The sequence below is a fragment of the Sinocyclocheilus grahami genome, unplaced genomic scaffold (assembly GCF_001515645.1).
Source record: "Sinocyclocheilus grahami isolate Dianchi unplaced genomic scaffold, SAMN03320097.WGS_v1.1 scaffold658.1, whole genome shotgun sequence".
Taxonomy (NCBI): domain Eukaryota; kingdom Metazoa; phylum Chordata; class Actinopteri; order Cypriniformes; family Cyprinidae; genus Sinocyclocheilus; species Sinocyclocheilus grahami.
The window spans coordinates 44,224-66,483 of record NW_015505837.1 but is presented as its reverse complement, the minus strand read 5'-3'; the positions used below and the strand labels follow the sequence as shown (position 1 = coordinate 66,483).

The 22,260-nt window shown below is 39.6% G+C and overlaps 1 protein-coding gene across 1 annotated transcript in view; it reads left to right on the top strand.

The window, feature by feature from the left end:
* The window catches only part of cnksr3 (cnksr family member 3), a 36,205-nt gene that overhangs the window by 4,911 nt on the left and 9,034 nt on the right, over positions 1-22,260 (top strand). The window contains 7 exon segments of the mRNA XM_071582313.1: positions 7,386-7,549; positions 14,710-14,912; positions 18,622-18,709; positions 19,497-19,640; positions 19,729-19,788; positions 19,968-20,036; positions 21,708-21,854. Coding sequence (XP_071438414.1) covers positions 7,386-7,549; positions 14,710-14,912; positions 18,622-18,709; positions 19,497-19,640; positions 19,729-19,788; positions 19,968-20,036; positions 21,708-21,854 — 875 coding nt within the window.

Here is a 22,260-nt window from a genome sequence, read left to right as displayed (position 1 = left end):
TCTATCTATCTATCTATCTATCTATCTATCTATCTATCGGTCTATATGTCTGTCTGTCTATCTATCTATCTCCTATCTATCTATCTATCTGTCTATCTATCTATCTGTCTGTCTGTCTGTCTGTCTGTCTGTTCGTCCGTCCATACGTCCTTTCCAGTTCATTTCGAGTTTATGTAGCTTGTCTCATTCCTGTGTCACATGTAACTGCTGAGAGAAATGCCTCGGCTTGACTTTGCTAACCATTTTGCATATGAAATAAATCCAGTTTTCATTATATGATCCCTCTATTCCTATTCAACAGTATTATTCAGGTACCATTTGGGAGCAGTCAGTGCAGTCAATTTATTCAGGATAATTGAGTCTCAATGAGCTCAAACTCCCTCAAACAGGAAACTGTTATATCACTGCTGGAAATACCCTAGAATACATAAGCAGAGCTTCAGGAACAGCACGACAGCCGATTATGTGGAAGCTTTGTTGAGTTCTGGAAGGTTTGGATGGAGGAAACTCTCTTTTCCATCCCTCTCTCTCTCCCCCACCCCCCACTACTGCCTTTGTTGTCCCTCATCTCCTGCTGATGGAGAAGACTGATGTCATGTCACTATTGAGAGGGACACTAAATGCACCAAATGTTTCTTTCATCCACTCTTGCTTTCCATGCGAACACTTGTTTCTGATGGGAGAGGAGGGGCGGAGCAAACATTCCCTCTATTGACCCCCCAGACTGCGGAATGTGCGCCAAACTTCACTTATTCACAGCTCAGACAACTAAGCACGTGTCCACAGTGATGAGCAGACTAAGGCTAGTTAAACAATGTATACGCTAGTAAATGACAAGGCCAGCTAGTCTGTGTTTAATAGTAAATTGCTTTGTGCTACTTATTGCTCACATGTGGTAGTCATTTGTAATGCCTGATAAAACAAAAAAATTTCACTATTGAGAGGGACACTAAATGCACCAAATGTTTCTTTCATCCACTCTTGCTTTCCATGCGAACACTTGTTTCTGATGGGAGAGGAGGGGCGGAGCAAACATTCCCTCTATTGACCCCCCAGACTGCGGAATGTGCGCCAAACTTCACTTATTCACAGCTCAGACAACTAAGCACGTGTCCACAGTGATGAGCAGACTAAGGCTAGTTAAACAATGTATACGCTAGTAAATGACAAGGCCAGCTAGTCTGTGTTTAATAGTAAATGGCTTTGTGCTACTTATTGCTCACATGTGGTAGTCATTTGTAATGCCTGATAAAACAAAAAAATGATATACGTATAAATTGAACATTTGCATATGTAAACAAATGTAAGCTAACAGAAAAAACAAAGACGAGAAAATTCACAATATATAGCTTCAGTTACATATTACATGTACAGTAACAAATAATTTAAAAGATGTTAATGGTCGTACACCATTAAGTGGGCAAGCCAAATCACAACAAATTGCAAATATTTAATTTTATTATAGTAGATGTTTTGCTAACATACTCTAAGTAAAGATGACAGATTTGATACTTTAAAGGGGTATCCCATGTAAAAATTTAAAGTAAAAGTAAACAAATAAAGTGCTTATTACATAATAATATACTGTACTTAAGTGCAAACTATTTGTTATGTATTTGCAATTAATGAAAATGAAAATTTATTACATTTATATTAAATGCAATTAGTTTTATTTAAGAGTGCTTTGATGACTCACTTTTTATTAGGACTTAAAGTGCATCTTTATACGTAATTTCATAATTTCTTCAATTGTCATTAAAATATGATTAATGTGTAGTGCCAAATGTACTTACAAGCATTTATAGTAAACTAAAATATAGTTTAATGTCATTTCTATTAAAACATGTATGTCGTGAATTGCACATTTATAATGTGTTGAATTTTAGTACATTTAAAATATATTCACTTTGATTGTAATACTCAAATAACACATTACCGTTAACATTATAATCAATACTGTACATTAACACATTAAAATAAGTGTACTTTAAAACACTGACAGATTAAAACGAATATAAAACTTTTATTTTGACATTATTACAAAGTGCACAGATTATAACAGATTTGAAGTGCACTACAAGTTGCACATTCAATACAATTTCTTTATAGTATGCATTCTTAAATGCTATAGTTGAATTAAACCTCTACAACCATGTTTCTCATTCAGCTACTGTCATGGTGGAGCTAGAAGAGGATCTACTAGAGAGTCTACTAAAGGGCAAAAATGGAATGGCCAGTGATTCATGTAGGCCTAGATATGGAGTGGAAGAGTAACGTTCGGCTCTGTTTCAGAATCTTGGAGGAGTTTCAGTCGCACACGGAGAACAATAAACATTCTTCAGGTCTCCAAAGACTCGGTAGGAAAGCTTTAGAAGTACACACTGCTACTGCCTTTTGTACACATGCTGACTTTCTCAGCACCGCTCTCTCAGGGCAGCAGGCCAGCTCTGTTAATGAGAGACTCCATCAGGAGAAAGACAGGCCGTGGAGGAGAGAGACACCCTGCCCTCTCATTTGTAACTGAAGCTTGGGTGCCTCGGCCCTCTAATACAGCACTTTTAAGCTTGTTAGTCGTTTGGATGTGAGTGAGCTCAATGGATACGATTAGTGGGCTTTGTGGTGTCTGATTCCCACCACATAACACCACAAGAAAGACCTCATGCATTCAGTCAAAGCAGCCAACTTTTTCAAGTTTCGTAACTTACAGCATGAGATTACTGTAGTGTGAATACATTTATCTCTGCTAAATTTACCCACCAGGGTTAAGTGTTTATATCTGAGGCATTTTTCTAAACAAGATTAGAAGTTGTTGTCACATGGAACCACTGGGCTATAGCTCTTCGTGAGTGTTTAGCTCAGTTAGGACTTTCATTTTGTTAACTTTTTAATGTATCTTTCTTCCACTTATTAGTTTGTCTTAAAGAGTTCATCTTAAAAAATAAAATCAGCATTTGCTCATGTTCGTTCACTTTGATATGACTTGTGCTGCGGCAGAGGAGAAGATTAGTAGTGTATAACAGCTTGAATTCCTCACAAGCTTTTGTGGCTACGGAAGACTTGGAATGAATTGTAAAATTAATCAAATGGATTATGTTTATGAGGGGTTTATGGTGTTTTCTTGTCTTTTTTGGATATTAAATATATTTTTCTTGTAATGCTTAATTTGAAGGCTCGCAGAGCATGTGATCATGTAAACAGATTTCCACCCACAAACATCCTCCTTCATGTTTTCTTCAACTTTCTCCTATGAACCGTGAGACGGTCAAACTTCTAAGATTGTAGGAGCTGGAAATAGAAACGCAGAAGAGACTGTTTTTTTCATGTATATAAGGCTAATGCAATGGTTCTCAAATGTTTTCAGGTGGTAGATCACTTTCCCACTAAAACAAAAGTTGACCAAATAACCCTAAACTCATTGAGGGGTCTTATTTGACATTCTTATAGGGGTCATATGATGCGATTTCAATTTTTCCTTTCTCTTTGGAGTGTTACAAGCTCTTGGTGCATAAAGAAGGTCTGTAAAGTCTCAAATCCAAAGAGATATTCTTTATAAAAGTTCAGAGTCAGCCACGCCTACCTAAAATGGCTCGTTCTAACACGCCCCCACATATCTACCTCACTATGTGGAAAGATTTGCATAACGCCGCCCAGATGTTCACGCAAAGAAAGAAGGCGTAACTTTTATTCTCGCTGTAGTATTGTTGATGCTGCAGCCATGTCGTGAAGACGCTGTGTGCTTCGTTGTGAAAGCGAAACTACTTTGTTTGGTCTTCCAAAAGAGGACGATATCTGCTTCGTCATGCCTAGAGCTGATCCGTGCTGGTCGCTGAGGGAATACATCAACTTTCACCGTGGACGAAGCGGAATCCAGCCCGGGGTCGTCACATGTGGTTGCCGCTCATTCGTCGCATCCGCCGGGTGCGCTGTTCTCGACTCCGCCGCCTCAGCTCACTCTATCCCGGCCTTAGCAGCATCATATGACCCCTTTAATACTTTCTAAAATTATTTAATTTTTTTTAATTTTTTTGCATTTTTGAGTTGATAGACTAGTCAATCAATTCTGTGAATGCTTTTTAAATTAATTTAATTTAATTATTTTTACTAGAAGCTTCACTAAGGCAAATCCCTTGTGTATAAGCATATTTGCCAATAAATCTTATTGATTCTGATTCTGATTTCTAGATTTTATCTCTACTTAGCTGTCTCAAACTTAACCTGGCTTTTCACTGCACCGGCTTACAGACATCCACACAGCATAGACGACCTTTTATCACCAAATGTGCATGTCAGTCAAACTGAACGACACATGCCTTCATCTCTTTAGCTTCGCCAGGTTATTTAACACAGAAATACCTTAAGAATTATAGATAACAAAAGCTGAGTTTAGTTTGCTCACACTACATCGGTGGACTGTTATTGTTGACACTTTCTCGTTTGTGGCAGCTTTTCTCTGGCGGCTCAATTGACACTGTCTCTCTTTTTGAGCTCAGAAAATGCAGCTGTTGTCTCTCAGTAGGGGCGTTGAGGGTGGAGGGTATTCAGGAGTCCCTAACTTTGCCCTTTGACCCCTCTTTGCCTCCTTTTCTCGCATTCACTTTGAATTTAAAAGTGGCGTCTACCCCCCACAAAGAGCCACTTTTCATACTGCAGTCACACAAACAGTGGACAGAAGATTGTTTTGAGCTTACCTCCCCTGATTCACACAAAAGTTTCAGCTAATATTCAGGGGGAAAGAGCTTCTCTGTGTCTTTCCCAGACTTGGTTTGCACAGTACTGTAAGTCTTTATAGCCTTCCAGTGAAATGCATTCAAATAAAGGTGAATCTTACAAAAACATGCCCAGGTCATTTCTCTCCAAGATAAATATAGTAAAATGTATAGAAAATAAAGCTTACACTAAAATAAAATTTGGATGTACTTTTATACTATTTTCTAGTAAATTTAGAAGTAAACGGCAAGCAACACATTGAATTAAACATGGGGGTTTGAAGTAGAAAGACTGAAATAGTATTTTCCTGTAAAACACATTCTTTTTAGTTTTATTAACAGTTGAAAAATAATTTTTCACAGTGTATTTTTAGAATCATTAAGTTTTTTTTGGATTGTGACTAGAGCTGTCAATTAAAACTTTTAATTAATTAAAATTAAATTAAAAAATCATTAATAAAAAAATGTATTACATGATATGATGATTAATTTATTGGATTAGCATGAATTGCTCGGTTGGTAAGGCGATTTCTTATTACTGTAAATTTACACACTGATAAATGGGAATGATTAATTGGGCTTATTTTGTATTACTTTGTCTGTATATTTTGCTTTTGGACTTTTTTGTAATTCTAATTATTTTAAATGATAATTCAAATAAATGTGATTCAATATAGGCCTTTATATAATTATGATGTATACTATTTAAATCTTTTTTTTTAATTACAGTTATAAGTGTAAATTTAGGGAAACCATACAAAAATATGTATTTGTTTGTTTGTTTGCTTATTTATTAAATTTCAATTTTTTATGTATATTAAATCAAATGTATTATTACTGTCTTCTGACTTTGGGGTGCAATATGGCCCAAAATTGGTCTTGAGAGATGGTATTCACCCATTTATGCCAACCCTCTTATATGCTGGAATAAATTAAGTTGGTAATTCCTAAAATTAATTTTTACATTTCAGCAAAACATGAGCTCACATGAAAGGGTTATTTTGACATCATTTGCTAACTGTATTTTGAAATCACACAATAAAAACAGGCAAAGTTGCTTAACGAAGACTTAAGCCCTGTTCACACCAAGCACGATAGCTATAAAGATAACGATAAAGATATCGTTCTAAAAATCGTTCTCAATAATAAAGAATAGCAGAGTCCACACCACAACTATAACGATAAAGGCACAGAGAAACGATATAATTGCAATCACTTCCAGAATGATTTTTTTCCAGCTGAAGAATGATACAAACATTGACAGCTGGAGGATTTAAAGCGGCATGACGAGCGTGCGCATAGAATAAACAGACGATATCGTCCGCTGGTGTGGACGCTAATATCGTTATCTTTATAGTTATCGTTCTTGGTGTGAACGGGGCTTTACTGTGCCAGCCGTCAGACACAACTTGTGTGTGTGTTTGTTTAAAGGGGTGGTTGATTACGATTTAACTTTTTTAACGTTAGTTAGTGTGTAATGTTGCTGTTTGGGCATAAACAATATCTGCAAAATTGCAGCGCTGAAAGTTCAATGCAAACGGAGATATCGTCTTTTAAAATTCTGGCAGTTTAATGCCTACAAAAACGACTGGTAAGGGACTACAACGAGTTACTTCCCGGGTCCGTTATGTCAAGAACCCAGAATTTTACATAAACCCCGCCCTCGGGAACACGCAGCAAAGGGGGCGAGGCCACACGCTGCTTTAGAGAAGGGGAAGAGAAAACTAAGGGTGCACGTAAAAATCTATTCATATATGAATCGCGATTCTGTCTTCTAACGATTCTAATGGATTCACAAGTTATGTGAAATTATGTGTCTCGCGTCCCCTGCTCTGCATCTCTCTCTCTCTCTCTCTCTCTCTCTCATTCAGCTCAGCTCCAACAATGAACTGTTACAATTATACACTTATTTTCACATAGCTATGAGAAGCGTTAAACAGGGACGAGCGTGCAGTTGCCGTACTGTATTAAAGCTTTAATCAAGGTATAAAACCGTTTATTAAAAGCTAACATAAGCAGTAGCATTTACAAATACCAGCGTATCTAAAAGTTTGTTTACAATACAGCCGGAGCACATGCCGCTGAGGTGAGGGGCGGGATGTTTAGACGCGCGCTAGAGGCGGTTTAGCCAATCACAACACACTGGGCTAGCTAACCAATCAGAGCCCATCGCCTATTTCTGAGGGAGGGGCTTCATAAAAACAGGAAAAGATCAGCCCGTTTCTCAGAGAAGGGACAGAGCGGTGTGGAATAAAGGTAAATTATGTGAAAAATAATGAGTTAAAAAAAAAAAACGAAGTTAGACTGCACCCCATAAACTAAGCCTAGAAACAAACCACCGAACACCCCTTTAATTAATGACAGCATGACTGCATTTTCTCACACACATGGAGTCCAGTCACGTAAACCACAGGACAGGGATGTGATCTCATAGATCTTGCTTTATTTGATTACCCTTATATAGCAATGATCTGTTCTCAGATCAGGTAACTGGCATTTGACGTGAGAAATACTGAGGAGAGTGGGACTCTTCAGGCTAGTGCAAATGTCTTATATTGACTCAACATCTTAATGTTTGCACAGGCGCTTGTGGTGTCAAAACCCATGTGGATCCACACTCTCCCTGAAAGAGTTTCTTTGTGTTCTGTCTCTCATTCTCACTTTCTGTTTGTCTCTCAGGGCTGGACGACAGTCTCCAGCAGTATGTTCCTAACTTCGAGAGAGAGAAGATCAATGGAGAGCAGCTTCTGAAGATTTCCCATCAGGATCTGGTGGAGCTGACGGTGACCCGTGTCGGCCACCAGGAGCTGATTCTGGAGGCTGTGGATCTCCTTTGCGCATTGGTCAGTGCTTCAGCTGCCCCAAAAGCTCACTCCTGTCCAATCAGATAGGATTTTGCTTCCACACATCCAATCAGATTTCCCGGAGAAACCTTGTCCAATCATATTTATCTCCATCAGGAAGTATATATAGGTGCTGACCTTTGCCCTCCTTTTTAAAGTATTTAGCATAGGTTATGTCTAGCACACTGCCATGCTGTTCTTACTGTTCCTGCAATATTTAGTATGTATGCTGTGAGCAGTATGTAGATTTTCTATATTCATGAAATATTTAGATCTATTGTAGATTTGGCCTAAAATTCCAAAATTATGCAGTGTATAACACTGTATAGAATACAGTATCCCACAATGCAATGTCCAGTGTGGCAACTCTTTCTTTACTCATTATTTTATTGCACTGCTAAATGTTAAGACATTTTATAGCCTATAATCAAAATAGTTGAAGATTACTGGATACCGCTCACATGAAATATGATGAGATCATGTGACTACAGTGTAGCATACTACTAATTTGTTGTAGAAGTTTCATTTAATATATTAATGTATTTTAATACATTATTTATTGGCTTAAAAGTTGTGCATTTTAATGCAATTTTGTGCAAAAAAAAAAAATATATATATTGGCACAATGCAATGCACTCAACTTGAACTTACATTTCCAGTGTGGCAACATCAAATTTGTCTTAAAGGGATAGTTCACCCCCCCAAAAAATTGAAAATATATATTTTTATATAAATATTGATTTAAAACTCTCTAATATTGATGATAACCAATATTATACCAATATATTATATCTAACATTTTTCATACTTTACATTATTATGTTGTGATGCCTAAACTTATTTTTTTAAATGATTAATTTTACACTATACTATATGCAATGCATATACACAATGCAAACGATTCTTATCGCAGAAGCCGTGTTAGCTGTCGCTCTGTCCCGACATTGTGGTGGATATGAATAGGGAGGGTCAGTTGGAACAAACAGTGTCCACTGTGTGCATTCAGAGTCTATTCTGTTAAGATAGGAGACTGACACAGGACCTTATAATAGGAAACTGCACCCTAAAGAGACACTGATGTTGATGACACTGACCGCCATTTTTCTATGTAATTTGTTTGTATGTGAAATGGTACTTTTAGTAAGGAAGCTTATACAATATATATAAGCATCAAATGTGTCTTAAAGGGGTCCTATTATGCTCTTTTATAAAGTCTTGATTTTGTTTTGGGGGTGTACTAGAACATGCTCTCATAGGTTGTTTGAAAAACACATTATTTTTCACATATTTTACATTATTACAACACCTCTCTCCCCAGTCTGGCATGAATGGCTCAAATAGTTCCTGTATCAAATGAAGGCCCGCCTTCTGAAATACGAAATGTGCTGTGATTGGTTAGCTGGGCCAGTGTGTGTTGTTATTGGGAGCACTCAGCGGAGTCGGTTTCTGGTCGGGAAATGTCACGCCCCTTACCATAGCTGCCTGCGAGCTTCAGTGTAAATATTGCGTCAAAATCAAATCAATTTGAGCACGATTTAAACCCGGATGATTGTAACCACTCTAAGTTCGTCTGCCTTAGGAAAGCTAGCGTGTCTCCGACATAGTGATAACACTCGTTGCCTTCTCTAGTGCAGCTCAACCAGGTCTCATCCCATTCGTCGATATTTGTGATATCACAAATCCTGGAAAATATGCGTTGTAGTCCAAACGAGTCGTTCGTTGTAGTTTTTGAAAAGTGATTTCTGTTAAATAAAATATCTCCTTTTGAAGTGGACTTTGAGCTTTGTAACTTTGCAGATCTTTTTTTAATGCTCAAACAGCAACATTACAGACTTACTAAAGTTGAAAAAGTGAAAAAGCATAATAGGACCCCTTTAAAGGGATAGTTCACCCCACCCCCCTCAAAAAAACAAAAAACAAAAAAAAAATATATATACTGTATATATATATATTGATTACTTTAAAATCTAGGCCTAAATTTAAGATGTATTTAAATTGCATATAAAATTTCAATCCATTTGGATTACACAGATTAAACGTAAACAAACTATTAGACTTAATGATGCGTCAGTCATGGATAATTGAAACAGGTAAGAAACGTTAGATTTCTACACTCAAAAATCATTGCATAGTTGTTGTTTTTTTTATTGAGTATTTGCATCTGTTTGATTTTATTTAAAAAAATCATATTTTAAAAATGCATTTATTCAAATTGCTTAGAATCAGCATAAATCTGTTCATTGTGAAAATGAAATGTATTCCGTTAAAAAGTACGAAGCCTGGTTAAAATATTGCTAGCTGTGGAACAAGCAATATTAGTTCATTTGTATGAGATTAAAATAATTTAGATTGATTGATGCTAAATATATAAACCTGGTTATTTTGTAATTAAAACACATCCAGTTATATTGAAATCTTACTTGTTTCCTAACCGTTCCATTTATGCATGACTGACAAATATACATCACATTAAGTTTATTAGTTTATGTTAAAACTGTGGTGGTTTTATGGTGTTTTTTGGAGGTTGACAGCACCTGGTCATCATATGCAAAAAGAAAGTCATACAGGTTTGGAACACGTAAGTGAGCAAATGACAACAATGAGTGAGTTAATCCTTTACATCCGTCCATAATTGTACAAAAATTGTACAAAAGGTGTGTTTCTTGAATGAATGAATGCGCCTGCAGCAAACAGTAAGCAGAAGCTTTTTGTTTTGGTGTGACATGTTGGAGCTCTACCTGTCAGACCGGGTGGCTTTTCAGAAGGATGTTGTTGAGAAAAGATTTTCCGTTTGTTTTTAAGCATCACCTGTTCTAAGAAGTAGTGAGCGGAGAACCACAGAGGAAGTGTATGAGGGCTGGAATAGACATTGCGGTGTTGAATTTGTGAGAGGTCAGCATATAGCACTCATGGGTAGAATGTTCTGGAAGATATCTCCTGGAGAGCAGGAAACAGATGTGACCCACCCACCTGTCAGAGAGCCCCCCGCCCAGCGCTCGCACACACAAACCCATACAGACAAACACACAGCAAGCTAGCACAGGAAAATATGTCACGCCATTGTTCCAGTAGTTTCCGCCTGGCGGATTGAGCCTCATCTTAACTCTGTGTTGTATCTGTTAGGTCTCTGGTTATTTTTACATTTGCTTTCATGAGGACGTGCTAAACTCCCCAAAGCTATCTGGCTCAGTTCCATTGCGGTAAAGTACCACAGTTTAGTAGAAGACAGACTCAAAAATGTATGTGATCCATAGAAACCGTTTCATCTGGAATCCATTGCATGTCCATGAACATTGGACTATTGATAGAGGAGTCTGAACAATTTCTAATGCTACCAGTAAAAAAACAACAAATTAGTGCTGAGCGGTATTACCAAAAATTTATATCACGGTATTTTTCTAAATTATACCGGTTTCACGGTACATGACGGTGAATTTTTTTTTCCTTTGAAATTGTGAATTTTTTTAAATCTCCACATTTATAATGACATCCATCATTTTGAGAGATAAATGCAAGACAGAAAACCATTTAAAATATGGCTATTTTTAAACAGGAGATTTAAATAATCAAATGCTTGTTTTGAGATCTGATGGTGTTATTTGCGTTAAACTCATTCAACATTAAACAGCCCCTACAGTCTGTGTGTCAGGATTATAGACTGTCTGTCATATTTTACATCTGTCTTAGTTCCTGTTTTCCTTTTTTGGTCATGTTTCCTGTTCTTGTTTAGTGATTGATGATTCCGCTCACCTGTGTTTGCAATTATCCTGTGTTTATAAGTTTCTGTCTGTTCCTTAGTTCTTTGTCGGGTCTACTTGTTGTGAACGTCTTCCTTGTGCTCTGTCTCCCTGTTGGATTATTAAAGACTCTCATTTTGTGAAATCTCCATGTCTCCTCGTCTCCTCCTCCCTTGCTCCAGTGTATTGTGACAGAAGACCCGACCAGGAAACATGAGGCAGACTACACATTTATACTAAACTTATCGAGGGACAGACAGGTGTGGGGAATCAACTAATAATGAGACAACGAGAACAGGAACATGATCAAATAAGGGAACACTGAAACAGAAACAGGGGCAAAACGGGTCCATAATCCTGACATATCACGGGTGGGAACTAAGGAGGAGGCTCGGTAGGAGGGCGGGCACACAGGAGGGGGCTGGCAACAACGCCCGCCACGAGGGAGAAAGTCACCGACGATGTGAGCGCGGATAGGAGCTCCGCCCCCTGCACCGCGGCTGAGGGTGAGCGGTGTATGGCGCGGTGACTGTGCCACACCAAAGAGGAGAGGGCTCCCGTTGCTAAGTTCTGGCTTGAAAGCCCAGAGGCTCACAAAGGCCCGCCCTCCCACCCGCTCCTGCCTCCTCCGCTGTCGTCTGGTAGCCCCTCTGCCTGCCCTCAGCCCACCGTCTATGCGGCGCAAGCTCCACTATGCGACTGCCATCCTCCAGCGTCGCCGTGGTCAGAGTAACCCTTGACTCCGCCTCCAGCCTCTGGGCTCCGGACTCCGCCTCGGCCCGTTGACCTGTCGGCTCCACCATGGCTCCTAGCTCCCTCCTCTCCGCCGTGGCCTGGCAGTCCACTGGCTCCACCCCCTCCGGCTCCGCCTTGGTCTGGCGTCGACCATCCTGCGCCTCGGGACTCCACTCCTCTGGCTTCGTCTCGTCCCGTCGCCCTTCCGGCTCTGTCAGGCTCCTTCATCCCCTCGGCTTCTCCTCAGTCCTCTGTCACTCCGGCTCCACCGCAGCCTCCTGGATCCACGCCTTCGCGTCGGTCGCTGGTGCCATCTGCTCCGCCTAGGACCTCCGGATCCTCCCCATCGCCCTGGCTCATCGGCTCTCCGTCTCCTCCTTGGGCTCCTCCACCACCTTCTCCGCCGCCATTGGTCGCCCCCCTGGAGTCGGCAGCCATTCCTCCTCCATGGCTCCTCCCTCCATCGGCCCCACTATGGGCCACCGTTATGGCTGTGGACTGGGTCCTGCTTGGCTCCTTCTTGCTCCAACTTCCTCCTGTTTCCTCCCTGGCTCCTCCCTCCATCATCACCTCCCTGGACTCTGTCTGCCGGCCCCCTCCCGGGTATCTGTCCTCCTTCTGAGCCTCCTCCTAAGTTCCCACCCGTACCCCCCCTCTGTTGTTCTACGGCGCGAAGATGCGCCTTCCGGGAGGGGGTGTAATGTCAAGTTTTACCTCTGTCTTAGTTCCTGTTTTCCTTTTTTGGTCATGTTTCCTGTTCTTGTTTAGTGATTGAGGATTCTGCTCACCTGTGTTTGTAATTATCCTGTGTTTATAAGTTCCTGTCTGTTCCTTAGTTCTTCGTCGGGTCTACTTGTTGTGAACGTCTTCCTTGTGCTCTGTCTCCCTGTTGGATTATTAAAGACTAATTTAATAAAAAAATAAAGAAGAAAGAAATTTCCACGTATTCTCATCTCCTCCTCCCTTGCTCTAGCGTATTGAGACACTGTGAGAGATTCTGCTCTTAATTTCTGGCAGTTGAAGAGGGCAGCATGAAATGAACAGAGGGTGGATTACCCCTTTTCATTCCTTTAATAATTCTGCCATCATGAACTCATCATAGCTAAAGCTTTGTTATAATACAACAACAAGAGAAGATTCCAGACGAGCACCTGCATCCTCTTTGAACTCAGTGCAGGTTAATATTTCTCTCAAACACCTGTATTCTGTGTTGTTGTAGCTGACCAGGCCAAAGTCTCTGCACTTTTTGGCAGACTTCAAGTCTGTCGGTCGGTGTCTGGCTGGGTTTAGGGCAGAGACGGCTTTCTGGAATCCCTTTGAAGTCAGGCAGTGACCATGTTCATGCGACGGCTCTGACCGGTGCGATGGAATGTGATGGGATTTTTAGATGGAAAGGTTGTGAGAATGGCCCGTGCGCTGTAGCCACTGTCACATGGCATTACAAACACCACATACTTCACATGGCATATCATTAAAGTGGAATATACACAAACGGAAACTGCTTTAGCGCTTGATAAGCGAGGCATTTGTTTGTGGTACTGTTAGCATCACTGTTATTATTGCTTATGATTAGGGATTTGAACAAACCCCTAATCCTACGTTTTAAACTTCAGCCTGACAGTAAAATGGGACAGCTTGCACATGTAGAGTACTTCAAATCTTAAAAGTATATTTTTAAAACAGTTCTTAGATAATATTAAGACACTTTCATAACTGTTTTATAAAACACTTAATTGCAAAAGTGTAGTGTTGTAAAGTATTTTTTTTTAATCATGTTTTAATAATCTTTTAACTTGCTTTAAACAAATACACTTATTCTGATGTGTTGTCTAACAAATTTTAACTGTAGTGCATTATTTGATATTTTAAGTTAGTATATGTACTAAACTAGAACTTGATCATTACAAGTGTGTAATTACAAAATATATTTAAATGCATAACATACAAGCTTCAATAGAGATTACGTTAAAGTATGTTTTAGTTTATCATAAATGCTTGTCAGTATATTCGGCAGTACACACCATATTTCAATGACAACAGGTGGGTCAAAAAAGCACTCTAAATTTCAGCATTTAAACTACAGTTTAGTACATTTTCATTGAATTGCTGTTAACATGCTACTACATCAAGTGTCTGAAAAAATTATTAAATTTCGCACTTAAAAGGATAGTTCACACACACAAAAAAAAATGAAAATCGTTTACTCACCCTCATTTGTTCCAAATTTGTATGAGTTTCTTTCTTCTGTACAACACAAAAGAAGATATTTTGAAGAATGTGGGTAACAAAACAGTTGATGGCCCCCGTTGACTTCCATAGCAAGGAAAAAAAATACTATAGAAGTCAAAGGGACCATCAACCTTTAAGTATATATATATATATATATTACAGTATTTTTGTTTACTCTTTTTAAGGATAGGCTAAAGTATACTTATTTCTCACAAGAGTATCTACAGATCTCTCTCTCTTAGAATTGGGCTCTTTTTTTTTACTTGGGCCAGTAAGCAACCATTCAACACACCCTAGCAACTGCAAAGCAACACGCTAAAACATAGCACTGTAGTAACACCCAATAGGGTAGCATTGTGTCATCGACTTTTGACTGAATGGAAAAGCACCACTTTCTTTAGATGTAAAAATCTAGTTGAATCTAAAATGACTAATGTGAATGCTTATTTGTTGTTGCAGAACTGTGGCGTGGAAACTGATAACTTGAAGACTCTGGTAGGTCAGATGCGAGCAGCATCCAACAACTTGCACAACTGTGCGTCAGAGCGCAGGAAAAACCCTTCTTATGATGGAGGAAGTCCAAACAAACCACCTAACGTGTTCCTCACCGCTGTGGTGGAGCTGATAGGGGCTGCCAAGGGCATGCTGGCCTGGCTTGACAGGTGTGTGAGATTTACACACAAACACACTCTTTCTGTCTCTTATAGACTTTATCTACAAGGAATGTTCCAAGTACTTTGGCTTAACATAATGTAAAGGCTGGGCACATTTTTGGAAGAAATGTTCTTAAAATACATCAAAACATCTTCGTAATGTTGTTATTATTATTCGCCCAGCGGCTCACAAAGGCCCGCCCTCCCTCCCGCTCCTGCCTCCTCCGCTGTCGTCTGGTAGCCCCTCTGCCTGCCCTCAGCCCACCGTCTATGCGGCGCAAGCTCCACTATGCGACTGCCATCCTCCAGCGTCGCCGTGGTCAGAGTAACCCTTGACTCCGCCTCCAGCCTCTGGGCTCCGGACTCCGCCTCGGCCCGTTGACCTGTCGGCTCCACCATGGCTCCTAGCTCCCTCCTCTCCGCCGTGGCCTGGCAGTCCACTAGCTCCGCTGGGCTCCCTCGTCCCTCCGGCTCCGCCTTGGTCTGGCGTCGACCATCCTGCGCCTCGGGACTCCACTCCTCTGGCTTCGTCTCGTCCCGTCGCCCTTCCGGCTCTGTCAGGCTCCTTCATCCCCTCGGCTTCTCCTCAGTCCTCTGTCACTCCGGCTCCACCGCAGCCTCCTGGATCCACGCCTTCGCGTCGGTCGCTGGTGCCATCTGCTCCGCCTAGGACCTCCGGATCCTCCCCATCGCCCTGGCTCATCGGCTCTCCGTCTCCTCCTTGGGCTCCTCCACCACCTTCTCCGCCGCCATTGGTCGCCCCCCTGGAGTCGGCAGCCATTCCTCCTCCATGGCTCCTCCCTCCATCGGCCCCACTATGGGCCACCGTTATGGCTGTGGACTGGGTCCTGCTTGGCTCCTTCTTGCTCCAACTTCCTCCTGTTTCCTCCCTGGCTCCTCCCTCCATCATCACCTCCCTGGACTCTGTCTGCCGGCCCCCTCCCGGGTATCTGTCCTCCTTCTGAGCCTCCTCCTAAGTTCCCACCCGTACCCCCCCTCTGTTGTTCTACGGCGCGAAGATGCGCCTTCCGGGAGGGGGTGTAATGTCAAGTTTTACCTCTGTCTTAGTTCCTGTTTTCCTTTTTTGGTCATGTTTCCTGTTCTTGTTTAGTGATTGAGGATTCTGCTCACCTGTGTTTGTAATTATCCTGTGTTTATAAGTTCCTGTCTGTTCCTTAGTTCTTCGTCGGGTCTACTTGTTGTGAACGTCTTCCTTGTGCTCTGTCTCCCTGTTGGATTATTAAAGACTAATTTAATAAAAAAATAAAGAAGAAAGAAATTTCCACGTATTCTCATCTCCTCCTCCCTTGCTCTAGCGTATTGAGACACTGTGAGAGATTCTGCTCTTAATTTCTGGCAGTTGAAGAGGGCAGCATGAAATGAACAGAGGGTGGATTACCCCTTTTCATTCCTTTAATAATTCTGCCATCATGAACTCATCATAGCTAAAGCTTTGTTATAATACAACAACAAGAGAAGATTCCAGACGAGCACCTGCATCCTCTTTGAACTCAGTGCAGGTTAATATTTCTCTCAAACACCTGTATTCTGTGTTGTTGTAGCTGACCAGGCCAAAGTCTCTGCACTTTTTGGCAGACTTCAAGTCTGTCGGCCGGTGTCTGGCTGGGTTTAGGGCAGAGACGGCTTTCTGGAATCCCTTTGAAGTCAGGCAGTGACCATGTTCATGCGACGGCTCTGACCGGTGCGATGGAATGTGATGGGATTTTTAGATGGAAAGGTTGTGAGAATGGCCCGTGCGCTGTAGCCACTGTCACATGGCATTACAAACACCACATACTTCACATGGCATATCATTAAAGTGGAAGATACACAAACGGAAACTGCTTTAGCGCTTGATAAGCGAGGCATTTGTTTGTGGTACTGTTAGCATCACTGTTATTATTGCTTATGATTAGGGATTTGAACAAACCCCTAATCCTACGTTTTAAACTTCAGCCTGACAGTAAAATGGGACAGCTTGCACATGTAGAGTACTTCAAATCTTAAAAGTATATTTTTAAAACAGTTCTTAGATAATATTAAGACACTTTCATAACTGTTTTATAAAACACTTAATTGCAAAAGTGTAGTGTTGTAAAGTATTTTTTTTTAATCATGTTTTAATAATCTTTTAACTTGCTTTAAACAAATACACTTATTCTGATGTGTTGTCTAACAAATTTTAACTGTAGTGCATTATTTGATATTTTAAGTTAGTATATGTACTAAACTAGAACTTGATCATTACAAGTGTGTAATTACAAAATATATTTAAATGCATAACATACAAGCTTCAATAGAGATTACGTTAAAGTATGTTTTAGTTTATCATAAATGCTTGTCAGTATATTCGGCAGTACACACCATATTTCAATGACAACAGGTGGGTCAAAAAAGCACTCTAAATTTCAGCATTTAAACTACAGTTTAGTACATTTTCATTGAATTGCTGTTAACATGCTACTACATCAAGTGTCTGAAAAAATTATTAAATTTCGCACTTAAAAGGATAGTTCACACACACAAAAAAAAATGAAAATCGTTTACTCACCCTCATTTGTTCCAAATTTGTATGAGTTTCTTTCTTCTGTACAACACAAAAGAAGATATTTTGAAGAATGTGGGTAACAAAACAGTTGATGGCCCCCGTTGACTTCCATAGCAAGGAAAAAAAATACTATAGAAGTCAAAGGGACCATCAACCTTTAAGTATATATATATATATATATTACAGTATTTTTGTTTACTCTTTTTAAGGATAGGCTAAAGTATACTTATTTCTCACAAGAGTATCTACAGATCTCTCTCTCTTAGAATTGGGCTCTTTTTTTTTACTTGGGCCAGTAAGCAACCATTCAACACACCCTAGCAACTGCAAAGCAACACGCTAAAACATAGCACTGTAGTAACACCCAATAGGGTAGCATTGTGTCATCGACTTTTGACTGAATGGAAAAGCACCACTTTCTTTAGATGTAAAAATCTAGTTGAATCTAAAATGACTAATGTGAATGCTTATTTGTTGTTGCAGAACTGTGGCGTGGAAACTGATAACTTGAAGACTCTGGTAGGTCAGATGCGAGCAGCATCCAACAACTTGCACAACTGTGCGTCAGAGCGCAGGAAAAACCCTTCTTATGATGGAGGAAGTCCAAACAAACCACCTAACGTGTTCCTCACCGCTGTGGTGGAGCTGATAGGGGCTGCCAAGGGCATGCTGGCCTGGCTTGACAGGTGTGTGAGATTTACACACAAACACACTCTTTCTGTCTCTTATAGACTTTATCTACAAGGAATGTTCCAAGTACTTTGGCTTAACATAATGTAAAGGCTGGGCACATTTTTGGAAGAAATGTTCTTAAAATACATCAAAACATCTTCGTAATGTTGTTATTATTATTCAATAACATTCTTACAATTTTAGGAAAAAAATTTGAATGTCCTTGAATGTAGATTTATTTGAATATTTAAGATTTTATTTGAATCATGTTTCAGTGTCACATTCTTACATTCAGCTGTCTCACCAACTATTGCTTTGGTTTCTGTGTTCAGTCAAAACACCTTAAATCTTTCCTCGTGGTGTCATACAGACACACATGAACACATACGTACACTGCATGTTTAGGCTTGAAACATCACATACCAGATCATACCAGATGAGTGAACATCTCATGAGCGTTTGGATGAGTTACACTTTGTTCTCTTTGTTTGTGTGCAGGACTCCCCTGACAGGAATCAGTGACTTTACATCAACCAAAAACAAGATCATTCAGCTCTGTCTGGAACTGACCACAACTGTCCAGAAGGTTTGTTACTGTGTTCATCAGCTTTGATCTCCTAGTCAAAGCTCTGCAAGCATTCACTGCACACTGAAAAAACGGTAACCTAAAAATGCTAACATCTAAATTAACTAGTCAAAAGTCAAAAATGTTATTTGACATCACTGTTTATTAGAATCATTAGAAGACAGAATCGCGATTCATATATGAAAAGATTTTTACGTGCACCTCTAGATTTCTCTTCCTCTTCTCTAAAGCAGCGCAGCATGGCCTCGCCCCCTTTGCTGCATTTTTCAGAGGGCGGGGTTTATCTGGGTTTGTGATGTCACAAACCCGGGAAGTAACTTGTTGTAGTCCCTACCAGCCATTTTTGTAGGCATTAAACTGCCAGAATTTTAAAAGACGACATCTCCGTTTGCATTGAACTTTCAGCTTCATAACTTTGCAGATATTGTTTATGCTCAAACAGCAACATTACACACTAACTAACGTTAAAAAAGTGAAATCGCAATCAACCATCCCTTTAAATACTCATGGCACCGTATCGCCATATGCATTGGCAGTAGCAAGTTCCTGTACTAGCTTGCAGCAGCAATAGCAGCAATAATCTACAACTACCACAATAACCAACAGCAGCAGCAATTCAGCAGCAGCATAGCAGATCTGTTCCGCCAAGACCAAATACATTAACACTGTCATATCCATTACCATGTTAAAATGTTCCGAGAGTTGTCATGAATGACAATGAGCCTTGGTTGAGCCTTATGAAGTCCTGCATAAGTTATCATGACCAAATGAATCATAAATACCACAACATTATTCTTTCTGTTCATTTCAGTCACAAGTTTTGACCGGAATTTGTAATTCCACCATGAGGATGACCTCTGACCCCTTGAAGAGTCAAATTACCTGTTTGGAGGAAGTCAGCATCACTAATATCAAAGCAGGCGAGGGACTGGTGAGTGTCAACAACTTTAGCATACGACCCGCTGGAATTGTTTGCCCGTTGCTTAACAACTACATATTGTTTGCCTATTTTTTTAAAGGGAATGTATATCAAATCCACTTACGATGGGTTACACGTCATCACCGGAACTACGGAAAATGTGAGTCAACAGAACAACAGATTGCTTTGAATTGTATATTTTTTGCCGTTAATGCATCAATGTCCTGCATCATTCAAGCCACAGGCTGTGATTAATAGAGTGCCAAGATCCATAAGAAACAGTGTTCACAAGCATTACTTCAAGTGATTCATGACGTTTGTCTGTGTTTTACCCTTCAGTCTCCAGCAGACAAAACTCAGAGGATTCATGCAGGCGATGAGGTGATTCAAGTCAACAAACAAACAGTGGTGAGTCCATGCATCTGTCACATGATAGTGAGGAGGATTATGGGTAATTGTTCTGCCCTAAAAGAGTGAGAGGAGGCAAGATGGTGAGCTTTTGTGTTGGACTGAGTACACCTGACCCATGGGAGAGAGCGGGAGATATGTCCATGATGAAAGGCCTTTTGAATAACCATACTGTTATGAACACTTTTATCATTGTTTTGGATCAGTGCTGTTTTTTATTCACCTCATATTTACAGAGAAAGCATTGGGTTGGTCCCTACCCATTTGTATTTGTACAGCATAAAGCTATTCAGACTACATTTGCTCAGCTACAGTAGGATCAGCTTTCCCCCATTTATGATTGTTTATGTCCAGGTTTTATTTCTATGGAAGTCCACCCTTGTGAAAAAGAAGTGCACTTAATTGTATTGAGTGTGCACTTGTAGTATAAAAGTTCAAAGGTAATATATTTTAAATGTACTAAATTGCAACGGCATCATTACAAATGAGTAATTTCCAATGTATTTAAATACATGACATACAAGTTGTTTTCATTTAATTGTAAATAACATTGAATGAATTGCCCAAAAGCATTACTTTCAGTTTGCACTTAAGTAGAATTCTTGGTAACACTTTAGAATATGGAAGACTTATTAATTATTAACTACGACTTTTCTCTCAATAAATTCCTAATTTGCTGCTTATTAATAGTTAGTAAGGTAGTTGTTAAGTTTAGATATTGGGTAGGATTAGGGATGTAGAATAAGGCATTAATATGTGCTTAATTAGTACTAATAAATGGCTAATATTCTAGTATGCATGCTAATAAGTTAGCTAGTTAGTTAAGAGACCCTAAAATAAAGTGTTACCGGATTCTTTTACAGTATATTATTTCCGTAATAAGTTTTCACAAGGGCATTTCCGTCTCAGAGTAAAATAAATAAATAAATAAAACACGTATTTGTGAGATAAAGTTTAAAGTAAATACATTTTAAAATGCTATTTAAAATACAAAATAGCCACATTTCGAGACATAAAATCACATTTATGAGAAAAACTGTACAGCTGTAATTGTGAAAAATAAATGTATCCATTTAAGTAAATAATAATAAAGTAGAATAATAAAATATATGCAATCATGCAACATAAAGTCACAATTATGAGTAATTAAGTAAGGGATAATGTACATCCAGCCGGTTGTTATCTCAGAATAAACCCCGACAGGGTAATCAGGTCTTGTATCAGCCTGAAGGGGTTTATTCTGAGATAACAACTGGCTTGATGTACATTATCCCGCTTATTACACGGCTAAAAAGATTTGTTTTACCATATATGTTGAAATTAATGCTGAAGTCTTCCATTGTAACATGCGGTGGTTGAGTGTTTTCAGTCACAAGATGGCACCAAACAGTCAACGGTAACGGAGTGACTCGTTAAGCATATACGTAGTATCGGTCAAGATAACTCGTAGTACCCGGATGAGCGGTGTGTTATTCAAATTGGCGGGTGTTTTCTGGGAATAACATACCGCTGGATGGCGCAATTGACCAATCAGAATCAAGTATTCCACAGAGCCATGTAATAAGCAAGTATAAGTGATAAAGGAACAATTATGAGAAAGTCGTGGTTTCAAGAAATGAAGACAAAACTGATAAGAGTCACCCATAAACAGATGTACTGCTTTCTTCTCAGGTGGGCTGGCAGTTGAAGAATCTGGTGGAAAAGCTCAGAGAAGATCCTCAGAATGTGACACTGATGGTGAAGAAAAGACCATCAGGTACTTGTGGCTTCACACCCGCACTGCTGAAGAACATGCGCTGGAGACCCCCGGCCATCCAGGTACTGCCCTCATTCTCCTACAGTCCAGACTCTCAGGAAGCTTTTGTCTCAAAATAAAATAAAAAAGTATAATGGTTTCACAACGGCAGCACAGCCATTGTGAACATTGATAATAATATAACTGATTCTTGAGCAGCATATTAGAATGATTTCTGAAGGATCATGTGACACTGAAGACTGAAGTAATGATGCTGAAAATTCAGCTTTGATCACAGGAATAAATTACATTTGAAAATATATTCAAATTAAAAACAATTATTTTAAATGTAGTAATATTTCACAGTTTTACTGTATTTTTGATTATATAAATGCAGCCTTAGTGAGCAAAAACATTTAAAAATCCTACCCACCCCAAACATTTGAACACTTGTGTAGACTGTTTGTAGAATGCAAATGACAGCTTGTG